This window comes from Poeciliopsis prolifica, unplaced genomic scaffold (assembly GCF_027474105.1).
Source record: "Poeciliopsis prolifica strain line A6 unplaced genomic scaffold, Auburn_PproV2 SCAFFOLD044, whole genome shotgun sequence".
NCBI lineage: Eukaryota > Metazoa > Chordata > Actinopteri > Cyprinodontiformes > Poeciliidae > Poeciliopsis > Poeciliopsis prolifica.
The window spans coordinates 2845828-2872209 of NW_026562419.1; the positions used below are offsets into that span (position 1 = coordinate 2845828).

Consider the following 26382-nt stretch of genomic DNA (forward strand, 5'->3'; position numbering starts at 1 on the left):
CACACAGACACACGCGGGCGGGGTCAAAGTGTGCCGCTGACAGCACTGATGTTTGACCCAGATCTCGGCTCTTGCGAAAGTTTCTTATGACAAAAACGACGAGAGCAAAGAATCAATCAGCAGATCCTGTGACGCCTCGCTGTGTCCTGGGAAGGAAAACGGGGGACAGATGTGAATCCAGACCTCGTTTTAGTCACGAGTTCGTATGAAAGTGGTGACGGCTGTGGTTTTATGAGAACAAGCACTTAAAGATTTTACTGTGACACCCAGCTCTGCATGTCCTGTTGCTGTGAAACAAAGGCAGACAGATCTGAACTTTCCCCTGAGTCCTGATTTACAGCCTGCTCTGAATCCTGTCTGCAGAGTTTGACGGGTCGATGTTTATTATGTTCCCACTGACAGACGAAGCCTTTGATAGTCTGTTTACTGAGCCGCTGTGTATTTATTGTGTCAGGGAGGCTGCTCTGTGCGAGTCACCTAACGTTCTAAAAAAGGAAACAAAGTGTGTATGCTTCAGGTTTTCTGGTTCTTGGAGTGTTTTGCTGAGAGGTAAACAGAACAGTAGCTGCAGAGGTTCCCTGGAAACGTTGGAGAAAGACGTTTGGGATGATTCAGTTTAAACTGCACACTGACTCCGACTCCCAGCTTCAGTCTGGTTGCAATTATGACAACAGAGACGGAGGCGGCCGAGTCTGGAGGGGCGAGCGAGCGAGAGAGAGACTCGCATTCCTCCGTGGCGCTGAACATCAGAGCCGGGTCGGGTCGAGGTGAACCAGACACCGACGTTCCTGTCGGATGAGAGCGCCACCTCTGATATCTGCCGGGAGCATCTTCAGAGGAAACCCAAACCAAAACTCTCCAGTGCTCGGGTCAAAGGTCAGCTCCCCCGAGGCAAAGAAGGATAAGAAGGCAGCAAAACCCAAAACGGAGGAAAGTTAAACTGTTTCTGTTTCTCTTGGTTCTGCAGCAACAATCAGCTTAAAAACATCCTGATGTTTTCTTCACATGAACAACTAACTGAGCAGGAAATGATTCTTTGCCACATATGAATATTATTTGTGTAAAGGAAACCATGGCGACCGGGATCCTTTCAAATTAAAATCAATATTCATTTCCACACAGCAACATTTTTCACCACTTCTTACATTTTAGAATCTCTACCATCCAAAATTAACCTCAGATATTTTTTAACTGTTAGAGGGAAACACTGGTGGAGTTACACCTCCAAACAACAAAGGCTGGATCCTACGGAGGGCCAAAAGGGACAAAATTATATCAATAAATACATCATTAAACCTTTAACCAAATGTCACTGGAGTTACACAAACCAAGAAATAATCTGCATGCTATTAGTTTGCATTTTAATCATATGTTCTATATATTGTCTTATTGAAACATTTATTGATAACATTTTGTCCCTTTGGCTCTGTATAGCATCCTTGTATCATCACTTACTGTCCAATAACTTCTGGCTTTTTACTGTTTCTGCATTTTAGATATTAAAGTTACATGATGATAATTAATGTGAACATAAGAGGTTGGCAGATTTGAGCACAAACACTGAGTCATGTTGCACAGAATGAGGAGGTTTTAAGGCCGACATGATGACAAACTGAGTCTAAAATATTCTACATATCTTTATCAGAACAAAACGTATTTAAAATATTGTTTAATAAATGTGGAAATCTGGACTTGACCTGTAAATCACAGTTAGCTAAACATGCTATTATCTCCGCCAGCTTTTGTATGTAAACGTTTCCCTGATCGATCAGTATCGTCTGGATCAATATGTTTGCAATCAGTCAGGATTTGTACATTCTGTGAATTCCCAAAGCATTTGATTCCTCCATGCTGTTTCTGAGTGAATCATCACTTACGCTGATGACAGTTTGGTTTGTTCCACAGAAACAATGGCTGCTTTGATCAGATTTACTCTTTGCTCTGGTGGGAAATAACTGCGGCTCAGTGGTGATAAAATAATTTAAATTAATGCTGGGTTTGATTTTAGACGCTTCAGTTCTTTTGACAGTGGAGTTCATTTATTTTAAAACTTTCGTTTAGCAGTCCAACATGAACAACGATCATGCAAAGCCGACCTGACTCCACACATCGCTGGAGTTTTTCCTTTGGTTGTGAATCTGTGCCAAATTTCATGTTATAAAAACAATAAATCAAATGTTTGTGACTGAAATGCAGCTGCATTTCAGCCGATCTGAAGGCGTAAATGATCCTTTGTGTTCCTGTTGAGGTGAAATGTTTTGTGTCCACCTTCATGTCTCCCAGCGGGACGTCGGTTCAGTCCACCAGGGACTTTAGATCTGGCAGTCCCTTCAGCTTCAGGTCCAGCAGCATCTGACCGAAGGCCTTTCCCTGGGAAGACCAAACAACAAGCGTCAGCGTGGGAATTCATGTTATTACATTTAAATCAGCTTCAGCTTTAATCTGCACCAGTTAAAGTTACAGAGACATAATACAGACTGCAGAGTCCAACAGTGAATCTTTACCTTCACAGAAAACCCAACAGTCTCACATTTTACCACAATCATACGGTTCCAGTATCACTGCCATGAAGGTTTACCAAAGCTTTAGAAACATGATGTTTAAACGTTGACAGGTTTGGTAAGAAGAAGGTTTGGTTTCTTTACTGAAACGTCAGTTTTAGATCCATCGGACTAAAAACTGAAATCTTTGTTCCTGAGTTAATTTCCAAACTGTAATCAGGATTTTCAGCTTTATGCAACGTATATCTGGTTTTCCCATTACAATACCTCCAGTGGTTTGGCCTGATTTAACTCAAATGGACCTGATGAAGCCACAGCATCCTCATCTGGGTTCCACTAATTGCTTAAAGGCGTATTCATCAAAGTCCATGTCAACGTCTGACATTGACGGCACAAACAAAAGGAAAAAAACATCCTTTTCTCATTACTGTGGCATTCAGCAAAGTGAAACAACATTCAGGAACGTTGAGTGTTTGTCTGCATCTGAGCTGAATTGGACATCAACCTGTTCACAAACCGTTTCCACATTTTCCTTCCACATGCAACTAAAACAGAACCAAGCACCAAAAGCAGAGCATGTCACAACTCCTCAACAAATCGACTGTTGAAACGAGAAGGGATTTCCTCACTGAGGAAGTGACACGACAAAGAGCTGCTGTCACAGCACAGCCAGCAGTTACTGGGAGTTCAGACTCTACTGGGTGATCTGACTGGGAACGCCGAGTCCTGCACAAACAGTTTGATGTCTGAGACAAGGACATAAAACTGAAGCTGTTCAAATAAAACAAAATGAGTGTTTCAGTCAAAGTTTCACCTCGGATTGAACATTTCATTGTAAAACAATAAACGTAGCTCATAAAATATCAGTAAAGATGCCAGTGAAAGGAGGTGAAGTCAGTAATTTCCCTCTGGGATCAATAAAGTGTTTTTTAATTTGATTTTGTCCAACATGTTGGAAGAGCTGAAGGTGAAAAACAAACAGAAGTAAATTTTATTCAAAGCTTTAAAAATAATAAAACTCTATTATTATTATTCTGTTCTTCAGAGTCAATTTTCATCAACTGAAAACAAACAAAACTTTGAAATAAAATTTAATGGAAGACAGTAAATCCTCTGGTTTCTGCATTTATGTTGAAGTTATTAATTCATAAAATAACTTTTCTTGCTCCGTTAGAGAACATTGTTGAAATTTGAGATTAAATGCGATAAAATGCTGATTTATGGGGAAACGATTAGAAAAATTCACATTTTGCTGGATTTTTGTACTGTTTGGGTTTTTACTGCTTCTAAAAACAAAGCAGACATTTAAAATAATCACCCAACACGTTTCTGACAAAAACTTTGTTTTTTGCTGACTGAAAAATGCACGGTTTGAAAAACCAGCTGGTTACAATGGCTGCTGGAAAAACAAGTTTTATGTTGTTGATTTACCGTCAAGACACGACTTGCTGCAGTTTTATTCATTGTGCAGGAGGCGCTACTTCTGCTTTTCAACAGAGTTTCATCCTCTAAGAATGTTTACGTACAAAAATGTGATGAAGATGTTTTGTGTAGACCGTAGACGTATCACAGCCTGTTCAAAGAACCTTTAAGGTTTTAATAAGATTTTAAAGGTTCAGTAGAAAATCATCTGTCTTTTTTTGCAGGTTTTCTACTTGTTGTTGGTTCATCTGCAGCTCCCTGACATTCCTCAGTGCTGAGTGAACCTTCAGGTGTCTGGACTCGTTTAACCTTCATGTGGGAGGAAAGGTGGTCAAAACAAGGACAGGAAACAGAAACGGGTCAGAAAACAGCTGAACAAGCAGAAAGTTCCCGTCTGTCTGCAGGTTTAGAGGCAAAACTTCAGGTAAAGGTTTGACACCGAGGTCACTCTTTGAAGTGAGCAGACGAAGCTCTGAGTGTGTGTGTGTGTGTGTGTGTGTCTGTGTGTCTGTGTGTGTGTGTGTGTGTGTGTGTGTGTGTGTGTCTGTGTGTGTGTGTGTGTGTGTGTGTTACCTGGGGGTCGCTGCGGAGCGAGGCCACCCCTCCCCCCCCAGGGAGCTCGTCAGGACAAAGTTGAGGCCATGAATCCCGGCAGAGTGAATCTGGAACCACAGACCCCACAGTGAGAACCCAGAGCTCGGCTCATGCGCTCATGCCTGGCCGTGTTTTTCTTGGACCTGCTGTGGGACTTACCAGAAGTTCATGTGTGATGAATGAACGGCTGAATCACCACTACAGTGTAACGTTGTGTGTGTGTGTGTGTGTGTGTGTGAGAGCATGGCGGCGAAGTGCGACCCTCAGAAACAGAGCGGTGTGTCTGTAAGCGTTTAAAGGTGAGGCAGCGCGGCCGCCCGCAGCGCTAACGAGCAGCAGGCGCGCTAACGAAGCGTCTGTGGCGGCGGGGGGCGGCTGGAGGTGTGAAAGGAGGCGCTGGTCAGTCGGATTTACAGCCTGAAACTCTTATTGGGCTAATCAGAACCACGCCACGTTCTGAGTCTGAGCTCCAGATTAAACACTCAGTTACTTTGAAAGTTCAAACAACAGAAAGTTATAACCTGGTTCTCATTGTGTCTGAATTTATGTGAATGTAACTTTAAATGAACAACAACATGTTGTTTATCCAACTGACCTGCAGAGACAGAAACCTGGAGCTGCAGATCGACGTTGGTTTGATGAAGAGCCACAAAAAACTTCCATTACAGATTTCTGATGCAGATTATTAATCTGATGTAAAAACTTACAGAACCAGAAACCAGGAGTTTCTATTGTCTCAGTTCTCTTCAAATAAGGCAAAACATACCAGTAACATTTCAGCAAGATATGTCGGCTTGTTTTAAGTCCTTCATAATGATGAGAAAGTACAAATTTTAAAACATGGGAGAATTATAAGTGAAATGATCAGTCATTTTAAATCGATTTAATTCAATATTTACTGAAAACAAACTCCTATATTTCACTGATGAGCTGCTTGTTATTCAGTTTATATTTGCACCAGAGGCAGAAAATAAGATTGTGTAGTTTTGTCGGCTGTTTCTCACATGTTTATGACAAACTCAGACATGTTTCTTAAAAACATTGCCATTGTTTTGCAAAATTAAAGAAAAAAGTGGCCACACATGTAAGAATATTTGTATTAATTTGGAGCTTGTTTTTCAATATGTAGGGAGGAAAACATTTTATTGTACGTTTAGTTGGGTTCTGTCTCCAGGACGGTCCGCTCCGTCATCAGTGGGGTTAAAACATTTTGTCAGATGTAAAGCAGAAGCCCAACCCTCCCTGTAGAAACGTTTTTCTATTCCAGGATCACAACATTACGATTAAATCAAGCAGGAATTGTTCAGCGCTCAGAAACAAAGAGCCTGGAGAGATGAAGTGTGTTTTATGCTCTGCTTTCCTGCCTTACTGGCTCAACTTGGTGCTTAAAGTCCCACAGTACGAGCCTCTGTTCTCACCGTGTGACGGCGTTCTGCACGCCGGGCTCCATCAGGTGAGAGAAGTAGTCCTCCACCACAGAAGAAGTCAGGTGCTTCTTCAGGTAAGGGAAGTAGAGAGGATGGCGAGCGATCACACCTACGGAGACAAGCGAAGGATTTTAAGTTTAACACTCACCTTGTTTACATGATTTATATGAATATGTCATAAACTGATTTTCCCCTTAAGCCCCAGCAGCATTAAAACCCAACAAAAGACGAGATGCTAGCTACCTGACGGTGCAGCAGTGTCTCCATGGCTGGACGCGTTGATGTCTTTGTAATCAGACTTTTCTATAAGATCGTTAACTTGTAGAAAGTGTTTGTCTGTCTGTGGCCATTTTTAAGTGAAATCAACTAAATCAAGTGAAATTAGGCTGAGCTGGTTGTTTGCTGCCTGTCATGGCGAAGTGGGCGGAGTTTTGAAGAGCGTGACATCATGGGCCAAAGGTCAGAAGTCTGAGAAACCCTGGGTCAGCCGCACTTCATACTGGCACCACAGCCTGGTTTAAACTGCTATGGGCTGATAGAATCTGATCAGAGCATGAATGCATTGAAAGATTAAATTTAACTACCATTTAACGAGTCGCGGTCTCCCTTCCCTATTAAATCTCTCTTTGTGGCTGAAAGCTTGTCTGAGGAGCTCTCCGCTCTGTATCTGGGTCTTTGGCTGCATTCAGACGCAGCGCTGAGGTTTACTCAGGTTCTCACCGATGTTTGCCGAGTCTCCTTTGTCGCCGCTGTGTGTATGCCAGGTCCTCCAGCCGGTAGCTGTGTGGTCCACTGGGCAGGTCTGGAAGGAACCAGAAAGACCTGCGTGTTTGGCCCAGAAACTTGTGGCACAACAGAGACAAACACACATTCAGCCTTTAGCTGTTTGCTTCCTGCCAGTGGTCCGAATGCAACCCGTTCACTTCGAGCTGAAGGCTCTCAACAAACCAGAAAAGCTCGTAAAAAGTTGCTAAGAATGTCAAGAATCTATGAAATGGGCGAAAAAACAATGAGTGCACAAAGACATCTGTAATCAATTGAGACTCTAGAAACCTGTAATGTTTTCAAGTAGCATGTTTTGTGCTTTATAATGACTGTAACTGGAGCTACTTCATGTTTTATGGATCCACTTCTGTTCACTTCCAAGCACGTCTGAAAGTGAATGCATACACAAAATAAAAACACTGCAGTTTGCATGCAGGTTTTGTAAAGAGGAGCAGCGTCTGAACAGCCTGAGGTTCTGCAGAACAAAACCACTGAAAACAGGAAATGGGTCAGAACCAGCAACACTAGTTCTGATGCCAGAGGTGAACAGAACCCTGAACGTCCTGCATTATGAATGATTAGTTTTTAAATATTACCACACATCTTGAGGGTTTTTTAAAGTAACCTGAAATTTAAATAAATCAACTAATACGGTTATCAATACCGACATTGATCCTGATGTTGAGGTGAAACTCATAACTCAGAGACATTTTTTACACAATAATCTCTAAATACTGTAGTTTATCTTCATCATCCATACAAAACAATCTGGGTAAACAAGAAGCAATTCAAGATAATAAATAATAATAATAATAATAATAATAACAATAATAATAATAATAATAATAACACCAGTGATAAAATCAAAACAAGGTCGACTGCTGATGTGTCCCAACAGAACGAACCAAGCCAATGAAAGTCATTACCAAGAACTTAAAAAACCCAGAATCCCTCAAGGATGTTGTTGGTAAAATAAACTAACAGGAGTTCTTGTTGCCAGGTCGTTTTCATCTATAAACTGATGAACCAATCAGAACCGGAGGTTCTGATCACTCTGAACTCGGACCAGCCGATAGAAATCCAGCGTTGCTGCAGGAATGAATCTGAAACACGCAGAACTTCAGATCCAATCAGGACTTACTGAGAGAACGTGAGACGTTTGTTCACCTGTGGGAGGAGCTTCATCCTGACCAGAGGTGGGAGGAGCTTCATCCTGAGGCTGCTCAGGTGCGTCCGGTCCCGCTTCAACAAGCGACTCTACCAGTTGTCCAGCAACGTGGATGTCCACCTGTTGAATGTTGGCGCTTCAGGTGAGAGCACGTTAAACCTGGAGGCTCTTCAGCTTCATGTTGTTTTTGGTTTCCCAGAAACTCAAGACCTGCTGACATCAGGTCATCAGAGATAAACTGACCTTTATCTGGGCTTTGGGATGCAAGAAGAAAATCGGTTTCAGGACTGGAGACCTGTGAGTATAAACCAGACACAGACTTAAACACGTCGATTCTCAGGTTTTTATGTGAAACGGGGAATAACTCACACTCTGGGTCGTCCGCCCACGATGCCGGTGAGTCCAGGAGCTGCAGGGAGAAAACAAGATTTCAGGTCATCAGATGAGAGCGGGAACTGGCCAGAGTCAGGCAGGGTTCACCCCGAGTTGAAAGAGTCCGACCCGAACGCGGCTCCAGAGGTCGTGACCTCTGCTATCTGCAGCCGGCCGAGGAAGGCGGCAGTTCAGTAAACTCAGTCTGTTTACTGCTCACTGACTTCCAAACAACAAAGACGATTAATTAACGGCAGCATGACTTCACCGACTGCAGAGAAACATCCAGAAACCTCTGGACCAACTTCGGTTCACATTTTGGTTTCCACTCTGCTGCAGAGCAACGATAAGGAAGCGGAGGAGCCTTCCTATTGGTCACGTTTCATAAATACATGCAAACGCTCTGCTTCACAAACACCATTACATAATCAGCCGTGCAGTCTGAGACCGATGGCCAGAGGAACATTGTGAAACTCACACTTCAGAAATATTTCTTATTTTTACGTAACAGTTTGTGGTGCTTCTGCTGGTTACGCCTGGTACTGCAGGTCAGCCCGTCTTTCCCGTTTGAGACGATGGGATTGTCCGTCACATCGTCTGAATATCATGGGATATGATGCTGCAGCAATTAAAGATTCATTTGAGAGTACAAGTACAGAGAGAAGCCAGCAGGTTTAACAGAGCGACTCGTCTTCCTGATGATTTCTGAAGCTGCTTTGGAACTTTATTTAGGACGTTTCATAACGACGACAGCCAAAATATAAAACACATACAACTGAATGAATGTCAGTTTAAGGAGGCAAATTAAAACACAACCCAGCAGCTGAACTTTGCACCAGAGGAAGAGTTGGACCAGATGGAAACCGCACTGCTGAGGAAACATCAGGAGAAAATGGAGCCGCCACAGAAAAGACACAAACATCGACGCACATCTGAACCGCAAGGGATTTTGATCAGATTTTACCCCAATGATCAAATAGTTTCTCAGAGAAAGGATCCTCAGAGCCGCCATCTGAGTTCTGTCTTTTCCTCACGCAATCAGTTAAATCAGAGTTTCACGCTGCGAAAACAACATTTTACCATCTCTATGGTCCAGTTTCTACTGCAAGTACATTACAACACCTGAATTAAAGGGGCAGTGTTATTACAACACCTGAATTAAAGGGGCAGTGTTATTACAACACCTGAATTAAAGGGGCAGTATTATTACAACACCTGAATTAAAGGGGCGGTGTTATTACAACACCTGAATTAAAGGGGCGGTGTTATTACAACACCTGAATTAAAGGGGCGGTGTTATTACAACACCTGAATTAAAGGATCGGTGTTATTACAACACCTGAATTAAAGGGGCGGTGTTATTACAACACCTGAATTAAAGGGGCAGTGTTATTACAACACCTGAATTAAAGGGGCGGTGTTATTAGAACACCTGAATTAAAGGGGCAGTATTATTAGAACACCTGAATTAAAGGGGCGGTGTTATTAGAACACCTGAATTAAAGGGGCAGTGTTATTACAACACCTGAATTAAAGGGGCGTTGTCATTACAACACCTGAATTAAAGGGGCAGTGTTATTACAACACCTGAATTAAAGGGGCAGTATTATTACAACACCTGAATTAAAGGGGCAGTGTTATGTAAAATTGACTTTTTTCAGGTCTGCATCACGTTGTGATGTCACTCCCTCATCAGAAACATACATGGAGTACGGGTGTAGCGATTCAATAATCTCACAAAACAATACACGATATTCTGCTCACGATGCGATATATATCAGTATATTTTTCAAAACGATACAATTTGATGCGATTTGATTTATTTTTACGATTTTCTGAAAGATTTTTAACTTACACTGAGCCATGTTCCCCAAAGTTGAAATTGAAATAATTGACTTAAACTCCAACATGTTGACGGAAAGTTCTGTCTTATTTAAAATGTTCAAGACGTTTGCAGCAGAAACCAGAATAAATACTCTGTAATATTTGGCGTTCAGATGCAGTTGCTCTGCATGTAGCTACAGAGGGAGCCTCTGGGTGTGGAGAGGTTTCCGTACCCATGCCTGTTCCTGCGGGAGCCACCTCCCTGGAGAAGATCTCCAGCGCTTTCTTCTGCTGGTGGTGGACGGCCATCCAGATCACGGCCTCTCTGCAGTCCTGCACACAGACACAGACCAGAGTCAGGTTGATCCGCTGCAGGCTGGCGGCGCCGCTCCGCCGCAGCCTCTGCAGGAGGCTCCAGGCGGGGAGCCGAGGTTCACGGCAGCGTCTGTGGCGAATAGAGAACAAGAGACACACAGAGGGAGTTCAGAGGCTTGAAACAGGCTTAGCTTTGACCCTGACCCAGTTGGTCCGACACCGAGACGCAGACAGAGGAACCACGCAGCAAACATTCATCTTTTAAATCAATTATGCTAAAGATACGTTGGTAGAAACAGGCCTGTCAGGAAAACAAAGGTTGCTGGATGTAAAATATAATAATCCCCTAATGAAGAACACATTCCTTAAGGTGAATAAACTTAATAATTCTGTTGCTTTGAGACCATTTTCAATAATGATCATTATAATGAAAGAACACAACATTAATACACTTTAAAATCTAATGGGCATTTAACACTGGAACTGGAAGACGTTTTAAATGTTAAACAACAAACAAAATTACTTATAAAGTCTCTGGAGACAAAGTTGTCCTTCAAAATAAAAGCTGGTAGAAACCAAATAACCAGACTGAAGACTTTTGTCATCCAGTTTTTGGTAGAAAGAGAAAAATTGTAAAAATGTAAAACAATGTTCCAACCCAACACCAACCATTACTGGACCCGAACCTGCAGAATCTCAGGTTCTGTTTGGTTTTCTTACTTTTCTGCAAGCGTTTGGGCCGTAAGTGTCTTCAGCTCCAAGAACCTGAATATTAACCGAGTGAAAATCCTCCAGGTCCAACTGCCGAAACATCCTCCTGGTTCTGAACCAACAGAACAAACCCGTTAAACTCAGTCAGCGATGATTTATGTGATCAGAACCCAGAGAACCCAGAGAACAGAATGAGAGGAACCGTCCAGCTGGGTCGGTTCTCCTGCACGCACCGTCTGATGATGCTGTCCGCGGTCCGCCGGGCCTTCTCCGCCGCTCTGGGCCCGCCCACCGGACACACCGCCGTCGCTCTGAACCCGTCCATGTAGGTGGCACACACCTGGACGCCGGCAATGACATCACCATTAACCCTTTGCTATGGAGTCCCGTCTCCTCCTGGTGGCGCCCTCTGCTGGTGGCGCTGCGGATTTACCTTGTAGTCAGGAGAGGGGGCCAAACCTCTGGCGCCGGTGACTCTGACGGCCCCTCCGTCTACACCTGAAACACGACTTATCAACATCACTGAGACACAAAAACATATATTTAAACTATTTCTTAATAGTGTTTATGTATTTTTTTATTTTCTAAACACTTTTTATAATTTAACGTTTTTAATAAACTCTTAAATGATTTATTCTGTGTCCTCTGTTGTCTCCATATCCGAACCGTCTGGATCTACGGAGCGGACCGTCCTGGTTCTGGACGCCGCCTCTCCTCCGGTTTCGTCCCGCAGCGTTTTGTTCACCGCAGAGCTGCAGACTGACCCGTCTCTGGTTCCCCAACCCGCCTCGTTAAGGTCCAGAGATAAACCGAGACGGGTCGGCTCGCGGTCAAACGGCTCTGAGTTCAACGAGGTCCAATCAGACTGAAGTATTTATATTTTCCAGCTGGAAGTTCCCATCACTGCTCAAACATTAACGGCTGATTCTGGTTTTAAGGGATAAAATGTACAGATTTCTGTAGAAAAACATGTTTTTCATTTGCTGACTCTGTTCCCTCATCTTCACTAACCGAGATGTAACCGGGTCACTGACATACATGTGTGAAATATTCTGGATGTACTGGAACCAAAATGCACACACAGCTCTTATTTACTCAGGCTGAGCAGAGGGAGGGAGACCTGAGGGTGGAATTTCAGAAATCTGGCAACAGCAGTGAAGTTTCTCTCTATCAATCAAGAAAGTCCTGAATTAATGACCAACAGGCAGAAAATGAGGCGTTTTATCAGCGAGGAGGAGCTCAGCAGAAGGTTTCTGGAGTTCAAGGGAAGGTTAGGCGCTGCTGCCCAAAGGTTCAGGCCGGGGCTGACGGATCCATGTTTAGGTTTATAAAAGGAAAATCTGTGACTGATAGCTGATAGAGAGTTTAATGGAGGTTCAGAGGAGGGTGAAGGGTTCAGTCAGGGGGCCAAACGAAGCTCCAGATGCATTTGTTTAGGAGATTTTCAGGGTTATGAAAACAGTCAGCAGTTCAAACTGTGGTCATGTCCTCAGGACTGTGTGTGTGTGTGTGTGTGTGTGTGTGTGTGTGTGTGTGTGTGTGTGTGTGTGTGTGTGTGTGTGTGTGTGTGTGTGTGTGTGTGGTGTGTGTGTGTACCGGGCAGTTCCTGGATCGCCACCTGGCTGAAATCACAGATGACGTCGGGCAGCAGGTATCTCCGCGGGTCGGCGATCTCGTACACCAGCTGCTCGGCGACGGTTCCGAAGGAGACCAGGCCGCCGGTTTTCGGAGGCTTGGAGAGAACGAAGGATCCGTCGGAGGAACATTCGACCACCGGGAAGCCCATGTTGTCCCTGAGAGGGGAGCAGAGAGCAGCTGTGACCAGAAAGATTCCTCAAAACACAGTTATTATTTGGAGATGGATGAACGAAAATCAGAAACTCACCAGTCGGGAACTTGGTGCCAGTCGGTGAAGATCCCTCCGGTGCTCTGAGCTCCACACTCAATCAGATGACCTGCAAGGCTGAAACGCAAAACGACAACGACGAGATTCAAAAACATGTTTCTGGGTTCAGCATTTATTTTATGTTTTTATTCACATTTCAATTGTTTTTTCTTAATTTTTCCACCAGTCTAATGATAATGATAATAATTATGCAACGTTTGTGTTACAATAAGATTGTTTTTGGTCTGATCTTATGTGTTTGCTGCTCTAAGCTGTACAAAAAAACCCACCTGCATTTACACAGCAAGAAATAAAAACTTGAATAGGAAGAATATATATTTATTTTAAATCCTGCTGGATTTTCTAGTGTTTGTGTTTTTTTACCTTCCTGCTGCAAGCAAATCGTAATCGTCCTTCTTCCAACCAAACTGCAACAGAAACAAACTGACTTAAAGTCACATCTGAACAAAACTCAGATTAAAACAGCCATAAAGTCCTGCGATGGAAACCAAACTATTATTTCTACATAAATCTTTAGCCACAAATAGTTCAGAGTTAACTTGAAACCAAACTTTGGGAAAATAACTGAGTCATTTTCAGTGAAAGGCCGAATATGGCAGGATATTCTGTCAGATTTCAAATCCCTCCAAAGATCTTCTAAATGCTACAGTATGCTAAGCTATGCTAGGCTGTTATTAGGAACATGATGTTATTTTATGCTATACTAAGTTATAAAAATAAATGAAATATTTTCTAAATACTATGTAATATGTTCAGCTATGTACTGATGTAATAATGTGCTATGCTAAGCTACAGAATGATAGGCTACAACATGCTACGCTATAATATCCCACTTAGCATGCTATGCTATAGCATGCTATGATCCCGTATGCAAGGCTACAGCATGCTATGCTACAATGTGCTATTCCACAGAATGCTATACTGTGTTGTGCTACAGCATTTAATGCTACCACATGCTATGCTACAATATACTGCAGCTATGATGTGCTATGCTATGCCAGTGTATTTTGAGTGATGCGATGTATTAATTAAAGAAATGTGAGCAACATCTGGATTTCAATGCTTTAAACCTGGAGTTGTTAGCACTGTTGCCTAGCAGCAAGCAGGTCCTGGGTTCAAATCCCAACCTGGGATCTTTCTGCATGCGCTTTTCATGATGCAGGTTTTCTGCAGTTGCTTTCTGCGCTTCCTAAATCCTCTACAGTCAGTCAGCTGTACCGTGTGCAGGAGCGGTCCCAGAGCCACGGCGCTGTCCACGCAGCGCCCCGTCACCACAACGTCGGCTCCCAGGTCCAGGCAGCGGCGGATCGGCTCGGCCCTGAACACAGGAAGGGAATCGTATTAGGATATTTACGGTAAATTTAAGGCATTTATGATTCAAAAATTACATCAGGTTTTGTTTTGTGCTTTCTATTCAATAATAATAAATAAATAAAATACATCAGTAAACAGATCAGTTCATCTTTATATCTATATTTCCATGTTCGTACCCCAGGTAGGCGTTCATGCTGTGCAGCGTTTTAGGCAGCGGCCGCCTGCCGCCGCCGTCGGCCATCTTTACTTCAGACAGGAGGCTCCTCTGCAGGAAACCAGAGATCATCTCAGATCAACTTAAACTCTCAGGACGTGTCGTCAGATCAGAGGAGGCGTCATACGCTGGGCATGAGGTCATCACCGGTCACCACGGCGACCTTCAGGTCCAGCCCCGCCTTCTTGATGACTTCCTGTATGGCCTCAGCGCAGGCCAGCGGGTTCACTCCGCCCGCGTTGCTGACGACACGGATACCTTTCCTGTGGATGTCGTTGATGAACGGAGCCAGAGCCACCTGGACGAAGTCCAGAGCGTAACCCAGGTTCTGCAGGAAGGAGAGAACGAGCTTTAAAGCAGGGACAACAGCACCACCTGCAGGCGCCGAGCTGCAACTGCAGATGAAAATCATGTTTCATCTGTTGATTCAGATAAAAACTAAAGTTTTTACGCAGATCAGGACAGGAAGTCATTACTGCCATGAAAACATATAAAACCACACAGGAAGTTATAATTTAAAGTCTTGAAGTGGCAATAAAAATTATGAAGTAGAAAATCAAAATTAGGATTTTTTTCATTATTTCTGAATTTAATTATTATTTATAATTTCGAAATTATGACTTTCAATCAAATAATTGATTCTCATAACTGTGACTGGATCTCAAACTTACAACTTTGAAAGTTGAAATTATGACGTTCTGTCAAGCCTTTAATTTTGCTTTCATGGCCGAAATAGACTGGATAACTCAGATTACATTATTTATTGTATTAAAAAGGAAAAAAATATTAATGATAAAGAAAAATATAATTGCCATAAAGTAAAGAAATAAATTATGGACAAAAACCAAGAAATTATAATACAGAAATTATAAGCAAAATAAAAAATAAATAAAAATCTTTAAGAATTTTTAAGACTAATATTTGGTGCTTGTCTGGTTTGCTTTAAATAGTCAGGTGAATGTTAAACAGGTGAGTGTTGAACAGGTGAGTGTTGAACAGGTGAATGTTGAACAGGTGAGTGTTGAACAGGTGAATGTTGAACAGGTGAGTGTTGAACAGGTGAATGTTAAACAGGTGAGTGTTGAACAGGTGAATGTTGAACAGGTGAGTGTTGAACAGGTGAATGTTAAACAGGTGAGTGTTGAACAGGTGAATGTTAAACATGAATGTTAAACAGGTGAGTGTTGAACAGGTGAGTGTTGAACAGGTGAATGTTGAACAGGTGAGTGTTGAACAGGTGAATGTTAAACAGGTGAGTGTTGAACAGGTGAATGTTGAAAAGGTGAGTGTTGAACAGGTGAGACTCACAGGTGTCTTGGTCCTGGCGGCGGTGAGCAGGGACATGGTGATCTCACTCAGGTAGTCGAACACCAGGAAGTCCAGCTTCCCGCCGTAGATCAGCTGAGGGGCTGAAAACAGAACCAGAGACCGATCAGCGGGCCCAGAGGAGCAGAACCACCGGACCTTCTGGCTCCGGCTGTGTGTGTTTCTTTAAATGTTGTCACAGGAACCAAAATGTTTGGAGGCTTTTAAGTGGGTCAGGCTCAAAGCCTCTGTTGCCATGGCAACAAGAGGTCAGCGATCCAGAGGTCAGGTGGAAGAATCCTGACCCTGATTTTACCTGGAGGAAAACAAACTGTACTCTTTACCTGAAAGCACAGCTGATGGGAAGCTGCAATAAGGTGGCCTAGTCAAAGTAAATGAGTCTGTCACCTAAAGTCCCAGTGAACCGAGGTGCTTAAGGGGGGAAAAGTTCTGCAAAGCATCATAACACCAGAACGCATCATTACAGAACCCGCAGGTTGTTGTTTATTAACCAACCGGAAATGCCCCGCAGCTGAGCGGTTCCGCGGCACCGAACCCTCCGCCAGTTCTTACCCGACGTGGCCGTGTCCCCCCAGAACCCGGAGGCGCAGCCGATCCGGACCGGTTTGCAGCTGCTGTACCGCCTGGACTCGCCTCTGCCGTCCGGGTCGGCTCCACCGGGCCGCAGAAAGTTCGCTCTGGAAGACAAACCGACGCACTTGTCTGCGCTTCCTCTGCGCCATATCCGCTCCGAGTTTGAGGGCGAAAAGCGGAGGAAGCGAGGAAGCCCAGACATGCTCCAGAAAACCGCCCCGCTGAGCAGGACGGGAAAACACGGGAGAAAAGTCCAAACTTCTGCCCCGCTGGTGCGTCAGCAAAAACAATCCGATTGGAAACGCACCACGAAGGTTCCGCTCTGCAGTAGATTAATAATATTTTAATAATTCTGAGCTTTTTATCAGGAGAAATTATATTTTTCACAACAACTAACGGTCATGCAATTAAAACCTCCTGGCAGAGAGAGTTTAATTCATTAAATTATCACAAAACATATGATTATTACTATTCTTCTGCTGTTTATTTTAAATAAATGATTTATGTTTGCTAAAACACAAAATAAATTAATGTTTTAATTCCATTTCCTCGTTTATCTATTTAAAAATTCCCAACTTTATTTCTTAATTTATTTGTATTTATTTAGTTATAAATCATAATAAAATCCTAATTATTAATATGCTGTAATTTTCTCTTTGCCTCTTTCTTTTTCATTTTCTCTTTCTTCCATTATTTAATATTATAACAATTTAGCTAATTAAATTGATTTATTTATTTCTTAAAAGTTGCAATTTGTATATTTAAGTATTTCAGTTATTTCTATCTTGCAGTATTTATTTTTATTTACTGATTTTTACATTTATTCTGGAATATGAAACTAAACCAAATCAAATATGTTTCTTAGCTCTGAAGTTTAGTTATTTTTGTACTTATATTTTTTATTTGTTTAATCAAAGTGCGATGAAAAGACATTTTGCTTTTGATTGTGTTTGCATTGACATGCCATACTACACCACCGCTTGATTTGCTGCGTTTGCATACATGCTGGGTTTAGAACGAGAAACATCAGACGCTTTTACGTCTCCATTTCAAACTAAACGACAGCTGAGATCACTAATGACTGACTCACCGGGATTAAGTTACACGAAAACATTCGATCAGTTCGGTTTGTTGGTTTAAGTCCAAATATATGTGGAGTCATTGTCCAATTCTGACAGTCAGAACCAGAAAGACGATACATGCAGGTTGGATCCAAATTAACAGGTACATTTCTATCACTTTTTTATTTATATTACTTTTTATACAATATTGAGAATCACTGTGTCTAGAATATCCTGGATTATTTATGGATTTGATGAGTTATTTGATATGTTTGTAGTAATCAAAGCAGAGTGATTCATTGATAAATGACTGCAGGAATCTTTTTATCTGAAGTCCAAAAGGCTCAACGTTAATATTCCAGTCATCAAATCTGATTCCTGTAGAGTTAAATTACAGCCAACATGTCTTCAGCTCACTGCGGTTTGCAGACGTTTGGTTCTGCACAAAGACAAATGCCTCCTTTAGTCTGACAAGGAATCTTGATACGGACTTTGACTGGGCCATTGCAATGTCTTTGTCCTCGTTTTTCCAGCTGTTCTGTCGTAGATCGGCTGTTGTGCGGCAAAAATTGTGATTCTGGGCTGAAGAAAGAAGCATTTCCGTTCTCTATTCCTGTCATTTCTTCCTGTATTGCTGACAATAGGTCTCATAAATTAAAAGAGGATTAGTTAGCGATGGTTTAACAGTTTTTGCTCGTCTTTCTAGGTCATGTCTGTCAACGCTTCGTTGTCTCCTGGTGTCCTTCCTGTTTCCTCCAACTCCTCTGATCTTCCCTTTTTCCTGGCCTGTCAGCAGTCGGCAGTCAGAAGAATGATATTCCTGTTGTACTGCATCATCAACGTTCTCCTCCTCGTCCCGCTCTATGTCTCCGTCCTCCACACGGCGGTCCAGCGGTGGAGACATCAGCGCCCTGCCGGGGCGACCTTTAGTCCCTCCGACTTCTTCACCCTCAACATGATAATCCTAGAGATCGTTTGCATTGTTGGATCCGTCGCTTTCACAACCAGCTTTTACTGTGAAAGTCAGATTCTGCTCTTTCTGGGTGTCTATTTATTCTCTATGATTTTACCTGGACAAACATTCTTACATGTGCTGACCTGCGCTGACCGCTACCTCGCCGTTGTTCACCCCATCGCCTACATGCACAGTAAGGAAGCCCACCGGGTCAAATCAGAACCATCAGCACCGTTTGGGTTTGGCTGCTGTGTTTTGGATGGGTGGGGCTGATACGGGTGTACTTGCCACACTTTCCAGCTGTTCCTTTTTTCATTTTTTTAGTTCTCACCATCAGTGTGATGGTTTTCTTCTGCTCCTCTGTCCTCTGGGTTCTAACTCACCCAGAGTCAGCGGAGGCGGGCGATCAAAAACGACAGGCTGACCAAACCAAACGCAGAGCTTTTTACATAATCTCGGCCATAACCGTCACTCTAGTGTTGAGATTGCTGGGCTCCTGGTGGGTTTTGGGTTGAAACACGTGGTCTCTCTGGATCCCAGCAGGTTCTGCGGATTCCTGGATTTAGGAATCTTCCTGATGTTTCCCAGCAGCCTGGTTCTGCCTCTGCTGTTTCTGCACAGAGCCGGAAAACTAACCAGCTGTACAAACTAGAGCCTTGTTACAAAATGTTCAGCTTTTACTTTTCTAACTTCCTGTCAGACTTAGCTGCGCTACAGTGCTATCATTGGCTTCTACTATGAAAAAGACACCTGATTACTGGTTTTTTAAACAATGAGTCAATGTCAGCCTTACATTAGTGATAAGAAAACAAACAGCACAGATGAACGACGACAGGAAAAGGTTTTAAAATGAGGTGAATTAAATGAGTTTGTTTTAATTGCTTTGCTTCTTGTTTAATGTAAACAAATGTTGCATTATTTTCCACTTTGATTTGTAGTAGTTGTTTGTCCCTCATAGAGTTTCCTCCAATTTCGCTTCATTTAACTTTTCTAACTTCCTGTCAGAAATAGTTGTGCTGCAGTGTTAACACAATCTGTACACAAGAAGATGTGGAATTCAGCTCTGTGCTCTATTAAAAACAATTAATGATTTAAAAAAGATATTGGTGTAATTGTCTCATTGTCTGCTGCATCCAGCTGTGCTGCAGTATCAATAGCTTGTAAGTAAAATCAGGAGTTTTGACTCGGCTGTGATGCTTTTCTTCATCTTTCTCTTCCTTCCTCCAATCTTTCATAAATAACACTCTTTATAAAAGAAAAAGTCTCATTTTTGAGGCTGATCCATTTTAATCACTAATATAAAAAACAAAAATTACAGTTAAACTTGAAAGAATGTCATTTAAAACCACAGTGCCATCTTCTGGCGAAATCTGGGCATTGCAACATGACGCAATACTTTCCAGACTTTTTTATTAGCAATTTTAAAAAATGAATGCATTCATTTCTTCCAGCTTTCCAGTGACGTGTTACTCTGTGTTGATCTGTCACATAAAAAGAAAATCATCTTTCTTTTCAAAACAGCTTCACACATTTATAAAAACCTCGAATGCAACTGAAGCTATTTAATGTAAAGTTAAAGTCCATTTGTTTTTAAAGAAACTTATGAAAATGAAATGAGCACAAAAAAAACTCAGAACAATTAATCCACAAACTCTGCATGCAAACCGCAGCTGCTTCATTTGATTAATTCATTAATTAAACAAATGAATAAAAACAGCAGCTTGTTCCTGCTCTACCTGGCAGCTGAAGGATCATAACTCTGATAAATCACCTGCAGGCTGACGGTTACATAACTGATGATAAATCACATAAACTGACATGTTTATTTGGAGAAAAAACATACATAGATGCGCCTGGAGACCACCCAGCCAGCACACCTAGGTGGGCCCCATATGGGATATAAGTGGGCAGGCAATAGGGTCCCAAAAGGGTTTGTCCACGGTTTCCATGGTGGCCCCACATGGGTTTGCCCAAGTAGATTTTAATGGGTGCTAACTGGGTTTTCAGTGGGTCCCACATGGTTAACTCACATGAGGCCCATCTGTGGCCCACTAGGGTGCTGTCAAGAATATTTACGTGGGTCCCAATTGGGTCTGAACTGGGCTAGAATATGGGTACCAAGTGGGTTTGTCCACGGTTTCCATGGTGGCCCCACATGGGTTTGCCCAAGTAGATTTCAATGGGTGCTAACTGGGCTTTCAACGGGACCCAGATGCCTTAATCCTGTAGGAACAATTCTCATCTAACCTGGATGTGAATTACATTCATAGATATGCAATCTTGATCAACAATCCAAAGTCTAGCTTAAAACGTGTTCAAATAAAAAATAAAAAAAAAGAGATGAAAAATTTATTTTGCTCAAGGCTTTTATTTAGTAATTTAAAATATTTGAGTCATCATTATTATGTACAGAAACTATATTCTTACTGTAAATTTAAAATATATCCATCTATATAAATCAACTACTAGGTTCTATCGTGGTTTTGTGGTTATTTTAATATTGTTTGAAATGCAAACAATATTACCTTCAAATTTTTAAGTTCTTAACAACAGTGAAAGAATACTGTTCAAATAAAACCAAAAATTGAAGACTCAATTTTTAACCTAAAAACATTACTAAAAATAACAAACAAAAGCATAAAACAACCAAAATAAATTAACATATGTTTAAGAAAGAAAAGTGAAAAAAAAAAGTTACTCTGACAATAAAAACTGATATTTACCATACAAAACATCAAAGAGACGCAGGTCCAAGAGCTTGTTTCCAATGTTGGCCAAAAAGGTTGAACTGGACTTCCAGTTCATGGGACATGAGGAATCGCACAGCTGGTTGTATTGTGTCATCTAAGGATGCTCCTCCAATTTCTGTAGCCATGGCAACCTTAAGTACAATGACAATAACAGGACAACATTTTGTTTTTGTTCATCAGTTTGTTATTATATCACTCTTATGTGCTTAATTTTACTAACATATTAATCTACCTTTTTCAAATCATTATAAAGTGATCTTCACACGCTGATCCTCTTGAAGCCTGCAAAAATATATATTTTATTAGTGCAATATAACATTTAGACTTTTCAAAAAAATAAAAAAATTAAGGCAAAACAGCCTTTGTATAGATTAACTACTGAAGCCTTATATTGTAAACACTGAACAGTTTTGCAATTATCCTAATTTCTTTGTTAACGTGACAGGACTAAGACAGTAGTATTACTCTTAAGAGAAGTTTAGAAAATCACTATAAATGTAACTAATAAAGCCTAAAACATTTCACATATAAAAAAATTAGAGCTACAATTAAATATAAGTACATTTCACATAACTGCTAGCTAAATATTGCAAAAATATCAAAAAGAATTTCTTCATCTTTCAATATTTGTTTCAGGCTTGGCCACTGATTGACATGATGGGTTTCAATTTACGGACCCACATGCAGTAACCACACGTTGGATAGGGATGAGTGAGTGATTTATTTACAACAGGACAAAATAAAATCTACTTCCCGGACATCAGCGGAAGGGTGAGGACCACTCGACCAGGTTGGCCTGAAACGAGAACTTAGTTATGACGGGCTTAGAATGAGTGATCGGAGGGGAAACAGGAACAGGCTTACTTCGGTGCGGGTCTTTCGAGGCGTGGGTGTGAGATGCCAGGTTCCTGAGAGAGGGTGTGCAGCGGTTCCGAAGGTAAATGCGAGGTGGGAATGGAAGAGAGCTGGAAGCTCGAAGGGTGGAGTGGAGGCAGTGGAATCGGCGGAGCGAGCAGGCAGGTATTCACTGGTGAGTTCTCGAATGAGGCGACAAAACCCCTAGGATCGAACAAACAGAGACCAGGTGACTTCTAGTAGACACAGAAACGTTCTCAGAAAACTGTTCACAACAGGAGAGGCCAGAGTGACTACCGGTGTATGCAACCATCTAGCATACACCAGTAGAATCTTCAGTCAATCTAGCATAGACTGAAGATTCTGCTGCTCCTCCACCTGTGCCAAGCTCCACGGGCTCCTCACAAAGATCCTCGCTGAAATAAGATGCGACACTCACATACACACACAGGAACCCTGACACTGATGACTACTCTAGACCAACACAATAGAGGCAGATTGAAATAAACTATGACATAACAAAACGCTTTAAAGTGTCACACAACAATTAAAAAAAAGAATTTAAAAATATGAACTACAATGCCTTCATCCTATTTACAAAAAACCTTTTAGGCCCAATATACTGAAACCACATGGGCCCCATATAGTGTTCCCATTTCTGTCCCATGCCCAGTTAGCCCACGTTAATGCTGAATTGGGCCCATACATTTAACCCAATTGAGCCAACAATATGAGTCCCATTTCGGTTAACCTTTTGAGCCTCACGCAGTTGGCCCAGATAAAACCCATGCCCTCTTATCATTACCTATATAGCCCAAAGCTAAACGATTCAATGCAGTTTTATTGAAAAAAACGACAATAATAATCTTGCATGGGTCCCAGCCAAACCAGCCTGAATCCATACATGAGACCCACCCATGCATGCTGATGTGACTGTGAGAAAGATTATTAAAAGCCCAAGTACATAGAATGAAAGCACAATAGTTACTCTTTTTAAATCATACAAATGGTTTTATTGTGTCCAGACACTTTGTAACAACCTCTGCTAGCAACATAGATTCTTCAGTGAACCGATTTCATTCTGCCTCGTTGGCGCTCAAATGAACCAATGGCAGCTCAACAAATAGAATGGCGGCGGTATTTGAAAATGGTTTGGCCCACAACGCTGCGTTTGAAATCGGTCTGCACTAAAATCTGCTTATTGTGTGTAGCTGTGTGTGTTAGCAATATCAGAAAAAGTATCACCCTAAAGAAAAGCAAAATAACAATAACAATTAAGTCTCTTTTGGGATACTGTCGTCCGATTTGTTACGAGCAACAATTTTTTTAACAAGCGATTTAAAATCTCTCCCTAAAATTTGGTACTAGGTAAAACAGAAGAAATGTACTTACAGATTCTTTCGTAGATCAGCCAACAGGCAGACTCCGCGCCAACGGACTGATGAAGAGAACAGGCTTGATTTTGAAACCGCATATCCATCCGCGGGTCATTTTACGTTTTCCAAGAAACACAAGATTAATTTTTGAGAGTGCTACATCGGTTTAACAAATGTAAACCGATGTAGCAAAAGTTCTCAATGTAAATAAATACATTTCGTTGTCCTCCTTATTCAAATATGTTTTGGAACTATTTTCTTCAGTGGATGTGTAAAGTGCCTACCGGTACTTCAATTCACCAACCTTTATTGGCAACGGTGCCTCAGAGCAAACAATGAACAAAAAGGTAATTGGAACCAAATGAATCATTAACAGAAATGTTACGTTTTTTTATTTTTTATTTTTATTTATACTGATGACTTGGAAAATGTTTGCAAATATATGAAAAAACAGATGCTCAAAATTTTACTCTTGTCTCTCACTTGCTAATGAGTTTTGTTTATTTTCTAAACATTTTGTGATATTTTTCACAATGGTCTGATCTGAACTATTTGTCCAAATAAAAATTTAAATCTTGCTGCGAACAGGCTGCAGTAAACTCTATGGATGTCTAAACATCCAATTGATAAAAAATAATAATAAAAATAAAATAAAAAGTTATAAAACAAGGACTAAAGCTCAACCATGACCACTCTGTGCTTAATTTTGAGTAAGCACCAGAATATGAGTTTACGTATATATTTCAAACAGATTATTTCAAAAAAATGTTTTAAGACATTCAGACTGCAATAATAAAATGAAAAAAAAGTTAGGGGTTCAAAGTGTAGCAAGAGCAATACTGAACTGGCTTTTGCTTTGACATACAGTGAAAAGTTTGAAAGTGACAGGGTAACCACATTGTCGATTAAATGTTCTACAATTTTGTCCATTTAGACCATGAAAAAAAGTACTAGGGGCTACATTTTCCTGCCCAGGTCCAACCCATGTATGGTTAGCCCATGCTCATGTCATGTTAGTTTAATGTGGACAGCCCACATTGGGCTTCTCATGTGGGGCCCATGATACTGAAACCACATATGGGCCCCAAATAGTGTTGCCCATTTCTGTCCCATTTCCAGTTAGCCCACATTGTTGCTGAATAGGGCCCATACATTTAGCCCAAATGGGCCAGCCCATACGGGTCCCATTTTAGTTAACCATATGTGTCCCATGAGGTTTGCCCAGATAAAACCCATGACCACTCATTACCCATATGGCCTACTACAAACCCAAGGGGGCCCACTCATGCGTACTGGCTTGGAGACTGGACTGGACTGTTCTAGCATAAAATAATAACATGAAAAAATGTTAAGGGTTCAAAGTGTGGCTAGAGCAATACTGAACTGGTTTAAAAAATAAAGCATTGTAGAATTATTTTTAATGTTTTAATATCCTGGTCCTCTGGAAGCCTAGTGTTTGTAAATGAGCCAGGCATAGATATCACACAGTGAACATGTTTTAGGTTCAAACATTAGGAAGACATGGATGTTCTGTTCTATCAGCAAAATATATCCTTGGGTGATCTCCAAGACGAGGTCACCTTCGTCCTGGAGACCTCGACAATGGTCAAGGTCACCAACCTTTACTATCGTCGAGGTTTCCTACAAGGAAAAAATTAAATTCTACAATTTACCTTACATCAACTCCATTAGAGGCCAGCTGAGTAACAATTGCCTTGGCAAAGACTATAAAGCTGACATCTCGGGTAATTCTTTCCAAGTTTTGAGAATCTTGCTCTTGCAGCTTTTGCTTTGACATACAGTCAAAATTTTGAAAGTGACAGGTTAACTACAGGGGTTGGACAATGAAACTGAAACACCTGGTTTTAGACCACAATAACTTATTAGCGTGGTGTAGGGCCTCCTTTTGCGGCCAATACAGTGTCAATTCGTCTTGGACAAGTATGGGGCCAAGGGAATGCCATGATATGGCAGCCCACACCATCAATGATCCACCCCCATGCTTCACTCTGGCATACAACACTCTGGCTGGAATGCATCTCTGGGGCTTCTCCACACCGTAACTCTCCCGGATGTGGGGAAAACAGTAAAGGTAGACTCATCAGAGAACGATACATGTTTCACATTGTCCACAGCACAAGATTTTCGCTCCTTGCACCATTGAAACCGACGTTTGGCATTGATACGAGTGACCAAAAGTTTGGCTATAGCAGCCCGGCTGTGTATATTGACCATGTGGAGCTCCCGACGGACAGTTTTGGTGGAAACAGGAGAGTTGAGGTGCACATTTAATTCTACCGTGATTTGGGCACCGTGGTTTTATGTTTTTGGGATACAATCCGGGTTAGCACCCAAACATCTCTTTAAGACAGCTTCGTCTTGCATCCACAGTTAATCCTGTTAGATGTGGTTCGTCATTCTTGGTGGTATGCTGACATTACCCTGGATACTGTGGCTCTTGATAATCACAAAGACTTGCTGTCTTGGTGAACAATTTGCCCTCTTTTGAACTCCAGTATGTCCCAAATAATGTTATGTGCATTGCAATATTTTGAGCAAAACTGTGCTCTTACCCTACTAATTGGACCTTCACACTCTGCTCTTACTGTTGCAATGTGCAATTCATGAAGATTGGCCACCAGGCTAGTCCAATGAAACTAGAACCACATGGGCCCCACATACTGTTGCCCAGTACTATCCCATTCCCAGATAGCCCACTTAAAAAAGGACTGGGGCCCACATATCCACACCCATGTCTAACCCATATATGGTCAGCCCATGCTGATGTCATGTGGGTTAAATGTGGTCTGCCCACATGGGCTTCCCATGTTGGGCCCATGATACTGAAACCACATGGGCCCCATATAGTGTTGCCCGTTTCTATCCCATTCCCAGATAGCCCACTTAAAAAAGGACTGGGGCCCACATATCCACACCCGGGTCTAACCCATAT

At 41.8% G+C, this 26382-nt stretch overlaps 1 protein-coding gene across 1 annotated transcript; it reads right to left on the minus strand.

Annotated features, from left to right (window-relative positions):
* Positions 1–2295: 2295 nt before the first annotated feature.
* LOC129376497 (uncharacterized) lies at positions 2296–16656 on the minus strand. Its single transcript, XM_055056110.1, has 20 exons — positions 16412–16656; positions 15842–15942; positions 14661–14861; positions 14496–14584; positions 14224–14323; positions 13369–13412; positions 12985–13062; positions 12696–12892; positions 11533–11597; positions 11333–11439; positions 11109–11211; positions 10307–10406; positions 8247–8286; positions 8121–8172; positions 7877–7997; positions 6665–6746; positions 5936–6053; positions 4497–4585; positions 4157–4232; positions 2296–2370 (listed from the first exon to the last, which is right to left on the minus strand). Exons 1-20 carry the CDS (start codon positions 16632–16634, stop codon positions 2296–2298), a joined length of 2061 nt encoding a protein of 686 aa, XP_054912085.1. The 5' UTR covers positions 16635–16656.
* Positions 16657–26382: the final 9726 nt, after the last annotated feature.